Below are 11,720 nucleotides of genomic sequence, written 5' to 3'. Positions count from 1 at the left end.
ATGCGGTCATGGATGAGGTCAAGCTGCAGTTCCTAACAATATGGTATCAAAGCATGTTGGTGATGATGTTCTGGAACACTTTGACAATGGAAGGGAAGAAATGGAGTTGTTGAAGAGCACAGTTCAATAACAAGGGGCAGAATTGCGAGCAATGGGAGATCGAGTGGACACATTGTCACAGTTGGTGATCGGGTTTTCTCAAATTGGATCACATGCGGTCATGGATGAGGTCAAGCTGCAGTTCCTAACAATATGGTATCAAAGCATGTTGGTGATGATGTTCTGGAACACTTTGACAATGGAAGGGAAGAAATGGAGTTGTTGAAGAGCACAGTTCAATAACAAGGGGCAGAATTGCGAGCAATGGGAATGGCTGGATGCGGTCATGGATGAGGTCAAGCTGCAGTTCCTAACAATATGGTATCAAAGCATGTTGGTGATGATGTTCTGGAACACTTTGACAATGGAAGGGAAGAAATGGAGTTGTTGAAGAGCACAGTTCAATAACAAGGGGCAGAATTGCGAGCAATGGGAGATCGAGTGGACACATTGTCACAGTTGGTGATCGGGTTTTCTCAAATTGGATCACTTATTGAGCAAGTCAGCAAGTTGACGATGGAGAAGGAAAAACAACCAACTGAATTATTGTTGGGTTCTACACCAAATCAAAGAACGGCACCCTTGCTTGATAACGTCCCACCTCCTCCTTGTTTGTTACCACTACCAAACCCATCCTCAACAATTTTTAGAACGTCGATGTTGCCATCATCATTAGGAAGACCTCCGAAAGTGTTTACCTGGTTTTCCATTTTTTACTAGGTAAAATGTACATTTGTTGTTATATCGGGTTAAACTACTCGATTTCTACTCCATACCTGAGGAGCAAAAAGTTTGACAAGCTGCTCTTTTCCTTGACGAAACTCCCTTTCAATGGTTTCACTGGTTAGAGAAAGGGAATGGCAGATTTATGCAATGGACCGAGTTTGAGCAAGCTCTCCACTAGGTTTGGACCAACGGAGTTCCTCGACTACACGGAGGCCCTCCATAAGCTTCAACAGACAGGTACTTTATCGAGTAGTTGACACAATTTGAGAACTATCAAACTTTGTTGAGGGGCTATTAGAGGACTATTTGGTGAGTTGTTATGTCAGTGGCCTTTGAGAGGAGCTCCGATATAATGTTATGCTCAGAAATCCTAAGACCACGAAGGCTGGTAAAGTTATTCCGAGCCAATCCAAGAATCCATCCACAGCTACAATGTCATCTCAATCTTCCACGACACATCTCACCACAAGAGGCAAAATAGGACCGTGATAAGGGGTTTTATTACCGTTGCGATGAGAAGTACGTATTTGGCCATCACTGTAAAACTCAAAAATTGCTCATAGGTGAGTGTATTCCCTTTAATGTCAATGGGGCACCAATTGGGGATTCAATAATGTGGAATTAGAGGGAGGATAGGAAAAGACATGGAAGGAATGTTGTTCTTTTAATTGCAAGGAAACTCTTTTGGAGTCGAGGATGATGCCAATGCAAGTCGAGAGAATTGTTAGGGTCCTTATCTAAATACTAACTAATAATCCTTTAGTAGCATAATAAAAACAATCTTAACTACATTGTTCTGGATGTTAGAGGAATTGTTAAGATTCTGAATAGAGAGAGGAGAGAATTGGTTGTAACAATGCTATTTAAGCATTCATGAGAGCTGTAGTATCATGCTTGGATTTAATAAACTTATCTCTTAAATCCTATGTTGCCTAGGTACGGGTGCGGGTACGGGACACGGTAAATTTGTAAAAAGTAGGGTACGGGGACACGGCTATATATATATAAAATAATTCACTCTAGATCAATATTCCAAAAGTTAAAACTATATTCATTGCATAGGAAATAGAATAGAAAGCTCTTTTTACTTTAATTAAAAATTTAGAACTAATATTATTACCTATGTAAACTACTCATTTTTTTACTAGACATCTAAACGACCCATTAACTATATAGTTTTGAACTTGGGTATGGACTGAAACGAACCCGACCCGTATCCCATTAGTTTTAAAAGACGGATGTGAAGTGTAAGCTCTACGTCCAGAAAGTCTTTGACAAGTGTTTTAAATTAACACATATATCGTATAATTGAGTACATGTTGTAATAAATGCATGCATATATTCAAGAAGTGTCCATAAAGTTTGGGTACAGGCAACGTTTTAAATGTCGGATGTCGGGTTCATGTCGGATAGTTGAAATTCATGTCGGATAGCTAAAATCGGAGATATATCGGGGGACATGGACTAAATATCGGATTGCCATATCGGGTGGTGCGTATATGTATAATATTATGTCCTAAATGTAATCTAAGTATTCCTAAATTCAATATAAGCATACTTTATAAATTCTAGAGGTGGCGTCAGCGATGGGTGGATTCTGACGTCGCGGGGAGGCAGTGTCGGCCACGAGACGTCACAGGGAGGCAGTGCTGGCGACGAGACGTTACGGGGAGACAGTGTTGGAGCTATTCTTCTTCTTCTTCGTTTGTTTGTGGTCCTTCGAATGAGTCACCGACCACCCTCTTCCTTTTATCCCGACGACGGAATACCCTGCCACCATCGGGTTTGGTTGGAGTTTAGATTTCGGGGCGCAACAGGAGATGGACGACGGGGGTCCGAGATGGAGGTAGGGGAATGACGTCGTCGTTCACGAAAGGAGTGATCGTTTCCCAAGTCCGTCGTAGCCCTAATTTTTCTCTTTTTTTCTATCGGTTTCATAAGAAACCCTTAAACATGAGAACGGGTCAAACGGGTTTGGGTTTTTATCACTAAACTCAAACCCGATAACAAAAAACAGATCTAAAAAAAAGGGCCATATCAGTCGATTTTTCAATGTTGAAAAATCGGTCGATATGCCCGATATGACCCCGATATTTTCGATTTGGCCCTGAAAACCGATATATGAGTTGAAAACGCTCATGTCGTGTCGCTCAAGCCCTCAAACCGATATGTCGGCCGACATGTCGGACATGTCGGCCGACATTGTTCGGTACGGGTACGGCTTCAATAATGAAGTACCCGGTAACATAGCTTAACTCTTTCTCCTTCCCTTTGTTCTGTGTCTCCACTCTATTGTTCTCTCTAAAGTCCTCTGTTCTTGACCTATTCTTTTCTTATAGACTATATTTTTGTGCTATTTGGATGGTTGGACATGGTAGTGGACGATGTCAGGCTACAGCTCCTGACAATAAACTTTTTTTTTGAGCAAATCGGATGGGGTTTTAAAAGCCCCAGCCATCACAAACTTCCATTAAAAGCTCCAGGTTGGTGACATGATATATATCATGCACCCCCAACACCAATAGGTGCATACACCTACAACTGTCTGTTACATCAGAAAAAACAAAAGCACCAAACCACCTACATAACACATATCAAAACAACCTAACTGTCCACCCCATCATTAACTAAATAAAAACTCATTACATTTTTAATCATTAAAAGCACAAAACACCCCATTATTCTACTTAACTTGATCATCAGTCAACCCACCTCCAGAAACAGCAACAGATTGATTTGCAGTATCTCTTACATCACCATGCCCTGTTCTCCTCTTTCATTTCTTCACATAGCACATCATTTCTTTGTAATTGGATGGAAGATTGCCTACCCAGAAATGATAAAACTTGTTAATCTGGTGAAGAACTTCCAAAGCATGTCTGTGTTTCTGGTGAAAAATACATGTTTCTTTCATGTCAAACATTCCACATCAAACAACACACTACAACATCCCATTTCATCCTTTTTTCAGTTGGAACACTATTATTTTTCCACGACCAAATGTCAATCACATCATAAAAATTCAAATCTTCCACAAGAAATTTATATTTCAATGAATTCCACAAGGAAGAAACATACCTGCACTCAATGAAAATGTGATTTAAGGATTCATCCTCTACAGCACACATTTTGTCTACTATAATTTTCCTTTGAAATAATCTATCTTTAGTGTTTAGCCTGTGTCTGTTAATCAACCATACAAGGATTTGTACCTTTAAAGGCATAGGAATCCACCATATACCATTTGAAGCATCTTTTAACCCCTCATCACACAGAAATTTGTACATTGATTAAACAGAATAACACCCTTTACTCTCCAATTTCCATCTTCTATTATCAACACCATCACTACCTGACCATTCCACACCATTGATAATATTCAAAAGATCTAGATAACTATAAACATTTTATCCTTGTAATTGTTTGACAAAAGAAATCTCCCATTCCCATCCATCTCTCCCTCTTTTCCTCAAAGAAGCCACACTAGCATTTGGTTTTTCAACCAAGGCACATAACTCAGGGAATCTAGATGCTAAAGTCCATTCACCACGCCATTTATCTAGCCAGAAAATTTTTTTTTCCCACACCCTACAAAGACTGAAGTGTTATTTAAAAAACAATCTGAAGTTTGAAGGATATCCTTCCAACATTTTGATCCTTTGGATCTAAAACATTCCAAACCATATCCTCCATCATAACAGCAATGAGATCTCACCTGTTTCCATAACACCTCCTATTTGAAAACCAAAACCAAAACCATTTTGTCAGCGAGGCTCTGTTCATATTCTTAAAATACAGGACACCCAGCCCTGCAAATTATTTGGGTCGTAACACACAAAGTCCCAAGCAACTAAATTAGAAACTCCACCTCCTTTCTCATTACTTGACCAGAAAAATCTTTTCCTTCCTTTCTCAACTCTATCACACAGCCACTTTGGAAAAAGAAAAATGAACATCTAGAAAAGATGGATGGCAGATAAGATTGAATTCACTAAAATCAATCTCCCCCCTCTAGACAAACACTTGCTTTTCCAAGTAACAAGTCTCTTATCTATTTTCTCGATCAAAGAATATCAATCTTCTTTTTTCAACTTGTATGGCCTCAAAGGGACACCAAGATATTTAATAGGAAAAGAACCAAATTGACAATTAAACATAACACCTACTTGGTGTTGAGTTTCCACATTATCCTCAAGCAAAATCACTGAGCTCTTGTAGAAGTTAAATCTTTAAACCTGACATCATCTCAAAACTTAATAACATCAACTTAAGAGCTGTAATACGCTCCCTATTATTTTTACAAAAGGCTAAGGTGTCATCTGCATATTGCAGAGAAAACACCTCTCTAGCACAATTCTCGGGCCCCAACCCCCGAATCAAACCATTACTCTCTGCAATAGCAAGCATCCTAGCGAACAAATCTGCCCCCAAAAGAAAAAGAAGAGGAGACAAGGATAGAACATTACAAGAAATCATAGTAATTTGATATCATGCAAAATTTAAAAGTTGAAAGATAAAAACAAAGACATAAACAAGAAATCAAAGTAATTTGGTACTATGATAGCAATGTCAATATCATAGATTAAAACAGTACCATTGAAAAGTTGTGTTGCCAGCGGTATCATTAGAGCAACACAAGGATAGAAATTTTAGCATCCAGAAATGTCAGAAAACTGACAGACATCTAAAGCATAAATCCGTCAAGCTTTATCCATTACAAATTTGACCAAGATTTAGTCGCGCTTAGTCAAATTTCGCTGGATAAACTCCGAAACAGACACCTAAAGCTCCACAGTGCCGGAGAAACAAGAGGGAAGCGCCGGTGATCGAGATCGAGAGAGAAGCTAGGTTAGGGATCGGGAATTGTTATGCTGGCATAACAAAAGTAAGCGGGTCGGGTCGAATGGACGACGGCTAGTGTTTTAGTAAGACGCGTAAATAACGGAAAACCCCCCGGAACGAATGGGACAAATTTTCAAAACCAACCCATTTAGGAATTTATTGCCAAAAAACGACTCCATTCAAACAAATTTGCAAAAACCGACCTGGTTTCAGCCTCAGCACTGAAACCAGGTCGGTTTTTGAAAAAAAAATTTCAAAACTTCACGGGAGTTGAACTCCCGTGGAAACCAGGTCGGTTTTTACAAATATCCTAGAAACGGGTCGTTTTTTGCAAATAAAAACTCAAATGGGTTGGTTTTGAAAATTTGTCCGGAACAAATGCTTTCTTAAAGAAAACTCTCCAGATCTTATTAAATTCTTCTTTTGATATAAATATTTTCTTTCTTTTAAAATAAAAACTTGGTATAACATTTTGACAATTGATTTTGCTTATAGATTGAGAAGTATGTTTTTTATGTTAATGTCTTATTATTATTATTATTATTATTATTATTATTATTATTTTGAATGAAAGATGAGGGTAAAGATCCTATCAGAACCTTCTGTACGGTGCGGGAGGGGAGGTTCTGAGTCATGCCTTGTGACTAACAGGGGGTAGTTCCATCATTTCTATGCCCCCTTTTGTGGCTCATGGAACCTCACACGATGCAGGGTTCTGATAGGATCCCTAGTCAAAAGGTGGGTAATATTATATCATGAAAATAGGTAAGTGTTAATCCTCCCCTAGGAGTCAACACGTGTTTCATATTAACTAAACACTAGATCAGCCTCACCCTATTAGGACGACTCGGGCAGCTTCAACACTCGAACCTTCCCAAGAAGGGTCGAGTCAAAAGGCATGCTTACTCTGTTGGTTTTGGGATGTAGACCCAAACCTTGGAACAAGCATACACAGCAAAAATTTTCTAAGTTAAGAAATCAGGCGAACTTGGCATGCAGGCGAAGCAGTGTGTTCATGCGAACTTGTAGTTCAGGCGAACTTCTAGTCCAGGCGAACTTCAGTCCAGGCAAACTCCAGTCCAGGCAAACTCTAGTCCAGGCGAACTTGATTATGTTCAGGCAAACATAAGTCTTGCAGGTGAACTTCACAGTTCAGGCGAACTTCGCAGAAAAAGATTGCTATTCTGTTTCGGTTTTAGGGTTTCCCTATAAATAGGGAAACCTGGCCGCCGTTTTTGAAGCGATTTTAAGGAGCGTTTGTAGCAGCGATTTTCAGAGAAAATCCAGCACTTCAAGATTAGAGATCTTAGAGAAATAGATAGTTGTTTGAAGGCATTGTAATATTTATCAATAATTAAAGAATTTTTGGTGTGACTCCCGAGGATGTAGGCACGCTTGTTGAACCTCGTTAAATCTGGTGTTCTCTTCTATTTTATTTATTCTTTCCTGTAAGTTTTTCGTTTTGCTGTGATTTCTTGCTTGTTATTCTTTCGACATAAGATCCGGAGGGCAAGGGTTGTCGTTGTTTTAACCCCAACAACTGGTATCAGAGCTTCGTTCGGAAGATTTGTGTGAGATATGGCAGAAGAAAACAAATTGAAGATTGAGAAGTTTGACGGATCAGATTTCACCTACTAAAAGTCACAAATGGAGGACTATCTATACCAGAAGGATCTTTACCGTCCATTGATGGGAAAAGCAAAGAGAAAGAAGAAGGAGGAGACCGACGAGGAATGGGAAATTCTGTATCAGAAGGCTCTAGGGCAGATCTGATTGTCGCTCGCAAAATCAGTCACCCACAATATATTGAAGGAGAAGATGACAGTGGGGCTTATGTAAGTGCTCACAAAGATGTACGAGCAACCGTCAGCCGCAAACAAGGTTCATCTCGTCAAGACACTCTTCAACATCAAGATGGCAGAAGGATATTCCTTTACGTTGCATCTCAGCGAGTTCAACATGATTGTTGAACAACTCATCTCAGTTGACATCATGTTTAATGATGAAGTGAAAGCCCTATTGATATTATCGCAGTTATCGGATACTTGGGCAAGTTGTATGACCACAATTAGCAACTCGGCGGGAAAAGAGAAGTTAAAGCTGAGCGAGGTTATTAGTATGATTCTATCCGAGGAGGTTAGAAGAAAATCATCTGAATCAGAAGGTTCGGGTTCAACCCTAAATCTCGAGCAGAGAGGTTGAAGCCAAAAGAAGGATAACCAGAACAGGAATCAGTTGAAGTCAAAGAAGAAGAGGTCGAACTCGAAGGTTAGACCTATCAAAGAAAAGTGTTGTAACTGTGACCAGGAGGGCCATATATCTTTAGTCTGCAAAGCGCCAAAGAAGGATGTGAATGAACAGGAGGCTCATATCGTGCAAGATGCCTTAATCCTTGCTATGGACAGTGACACCGATTTATGGGTTATTGACTCGGGAGTCTTATTCAACGCTACTACTAATAGGAAGCTTCTACAGAACTATGTAGCATGAGATTTTGGGAAAGTATAGTTGGGGGACAATGAGCCTTGCAGTATTGTAGGAAGAGATGATGTGCAGATACAGATGAATGGCTCTAAGTGGTGTCTGAAGAATGTCAGACATGTACCGAAGCTGAAGAGGAATCTTATTTCAATTGGCCAGCTTGGAGCAGAAGACTATGTTTCGATATTTATCAGGGACTCGTGGAAGATTTCCAATGGTACTATGGTGGTTGCCCATGATAACAAAACCAGTACTCTCTACCTAACTTCACATGTGAGTGATACCCTCGCAGTTATAGCTGGCAAGGAAAGTGCAGATCTGTGGCACAATAGGTTGGGACACATGAGTGAGAAGGGTATAAAGATTCTACACTCTCAAGTAAGCTATCCGGCATCGATTCAATGGAAGTTGGTGTTTGTGAAAACTGCATCTACGGGAAGAATAAGAGTGTCATCTTTTAAAAGAGTGGAAGACCACCCAAATCACATAAGCTAGAGCTTATTCATACAGATGTATGGGGTCCAGCTAGCATGTCTTCTCTTGGCGGTTCGACGTACTATGTCACCTTTATCGACGATCACTCGAGGATGGTGTGGGTATACTTCATGAAGCACGAGTTAGAGGTGTTTGGGATCTTCAAGAAGTAGAAAGCGATGGTAGAGAACAAGATAGATCTGAAGGTGAAGTGTCTGAGATCGGATAATGATGGAAAATATAAGCTGGAGGAGTTCAAGAAGTACTATGCTTTGAATGGGATTTGTTTAGAGAGGACTACTCCAGGTACACCGCAACAGAATGGCGTTGCATAGAGGATGGATAGAACATTGACAAAGTGTGCGAGGAGCATGCGACTACATGCAAGTATACCTAAGACGTGGCTGCATACATCAACTTATCTAATTAATTATGGGCCGTCAGTTTCATTAGATTTTGAGATTCCAGAAGATGTTTGGAGTGGCAAGAAAGTTAATCTCTCACACTTGAGAGTCTTTGGCTGTGTGGTATATGTTCATATCAGTGACCATGTCAGGGACAAGCTAGAAGCTAAGTCATAGAAGTATACATTCATTGGATACGGCATTGATGAGTTCGAATATCGTCTGTGGGATGATAAGAACAAGAAGATCATCAGGAGTAGAGATGTCATATTTAATGAAGAGGTGATGTACAAGGATATAGATAATGCCAAGGATAACCAAAGCAATGGGAGCAGTACTAAGGATGCAGGTGGAACCGAGTATATAGATTTGGAGGAACTTCCAGATGGGGAATACAATGTTAATTCTGATTGAAGAACGAAGACGACTCCAGGTGCAGAGACGACTACCTGGGGCAAGGAGCTTTGGAGGTCATCTAGGGTACCCAAACTGAATTTCAGATGTCTTTTATCACTTGATTACTTACTTTTGACAGATAGCGGAGAATCAGAGTGATATGATGAGGCTATGCAAGTTAGTGAATCTTAGCAGTAAGAACAGGCGATGTAAAAAGAGATGGATTCTCTCCACTCGAATGAGACATAGGAGTTAGCCCAGCTACCTGCACAGAAGAAAGCCTTACATAACAAGTGGGTCTACCGGGTCAAGCAGGAGAGTGATGGAAGCAAGAGGTATAATGCCATATTAGTTGTGAAAGGATTCCAACAGCGGGAATGAGTAGATTATACGGAGATATTTTCCCCCATCGTGAAGTTTACAACCATCAGAGTGGTGTTAAGCTTAGTAGCTGCTAAAAATCTCTATCTTGAGCAATTAGATGTGAAGACTATCTTTCTTCATGGTGACTTAGATGAAGAAATCTATATGAAGTAACATGTTAGCTTCATTGAAGAAGGAAAGGAAGAGATAGTGTCTAGGCTCAAGAAGAACTTATACGGTTTGAAACATGCTCCAAGACAGTGGTACAAGAAGTTCGATAACTTTATGTAGAGCAATGACTATGGAAGATGCAATTCAGATCATTGTTGCTACTTCAAGAGGTTCGAGTCGAGCTATATCGTGTTATTGTTGTATATAGATGACATGTTAGTTGCAGGATCATGTTTACAGGAGATAAACAACTTGAAGAAGCATTTAGCAAAGGAGTTTGCTTTGAAGGATCTGGTACAGCCAATCAAATTCTTGGGATGTGAATCAATCAAGATGAAGCTGAAGGAACGTTGAAGTTGAGTCAGGCTGAATACATCGAGAAGGTACTTCAGAGATTCAACATGCAGAATGCTAAGTCGTTGGCACGCCCCTTGGAATTCAGTTCAAGTTATCTAAGGAGCAATCACCCAAGACGGATGTAGAGAAGGAGTTCATGATTAGAGTGTCATACTTATCAGCCATTGATAGTCTTATGTATGAGATGGTTTGCACGAGACCGGACATCACCTATGTAGTGGGAGTTGTGAGCAGGTTTGTAAGCAATCTAGGGAAGCAACATTGTGAGGCCGTAAAGTGGATATTGTGATACTTGAGAGGGACTATGGATATGCTATTGCGTTTTGGGAGAAAAGAATTGGTACTATGGGGATATGTGGATACAGACTTTGTCAGTGATCATGATACGAGACGAAGTACCACGGGGTATATTTATATCTTAGGGTCAACAGTAGTGAGCTGGGTCTCACGTTTGTAGAAGATAGTGACATTATCCACGACTGAGACAGAGTATGTCACAGTAACTGAAGCCAGCAAGGAGATGATTTGGTTGACCGGATGTCTGGAAGATTTGGGTCTAAAGTAGGTGAATGTGTGATAGCCAGAGTGCTATACACCTTACCAAGAACCCCGTATATCATGCCAGAATGAAGCACATCTATGTGTGTTACCACTTTATATGCTCGTTGATAGAGGACGGGAAGTTACAGTTGGAGAATATTTTGGGGAGCCAAAATCCTGCAGATATGTTAACAAAGACAGTGACCATCGAGAAACTAGATTTGTGCGTAACTTCAGTTGGCCTTCATGCGTAGGAGATAAGGGCGGAGTCACACTAGGAGGACAGGAGGGATCATCGAGATGATGTTGATTGAAGAACTAAATCTTCTAGGAAGGAGAAGACGCTTGCGAAGAAGGCAGGAGTTCAAGAGAGTTCGTTTTAATGGAGGTTTGGTCTCCAAGTGGGAGATTGTTAGTTTTGGAGTGTAGACCCAAACCTTGGAACAAGCATACACAACAGAAATTTTCTAAGTTAGGAAATCAAGCGAACTTGGCATACAGGCGAAGCAGGAAAAGCAGTGTGTTCAGACGAACTTGCAGTTCAGGCGAACTTCAGTTCAGGCGAACTCTAGTCTAGGCGGGCGAACATAAGTCTTGCAGGTGAACTTCGTAGTTCAGACGAACTTTACAATTCAGACGAACTTCACAGAGAAACAGATTCCTATTTTGTTTCGGTTTTAGGGTTTCCCTATAAATAGGGAAACCTGGCCGCCGTTTTTGAAGCACTTTTAAGGAGCCTTTTTAGCAGTGATTTTTAGAGAAAATACATCACTTTAAGATCAGAGATCTTAGAGAAAGAGATAGTCATTTGCAGGCATTGTAATCTTCATCTATAATTAAAGAATTTCTGGTGTGGCTCCCGAGAAC

The 11,720-nt window shown here is 40.3% G+C and overlaps 1 protein-coding gene across 1 annotated transcript in view; it reads right to left on the bottom strand.

Annotated features, from left to right (window-relative positions):
* Positions 1-3,540, bottom strand: part of LOC109837483 (SNF1-related protein kinase regulatory subunit beta-3) — a 15,388-nt gene extending 11,848 nt beyond the window's left edge. The window contains exon 1 of the mRNA XM_020405743.1: positions 3,518-3,540. Within this exon, the coding sequence (XP_020261332.1) occupies positions 3,518-3,525 (8 nt within the window). The 5' untranslated portion in view covers positions 3,526-3,540. The remainder of the gene's footprint in view (positions 1-3,517) is intronic.

The sequence above is a fragment of the Asparagus officinalis genome, chromosome 4, assembly GCF_001876935.1.
Source record: "Asparagus officinalis chromosome 4, Aspof.V1, whole genome shotgun sequence".
Lineage (NCBI taxonomy): Eukaryota > Viridiplantae > Streptophyta > Magnoliopsida > Asparagales > Asparagaceae > Asparagus > Asparagus officinalis.
This window is presented reverse-complemented; position numbering and strand designations above follow the sequence as displayed.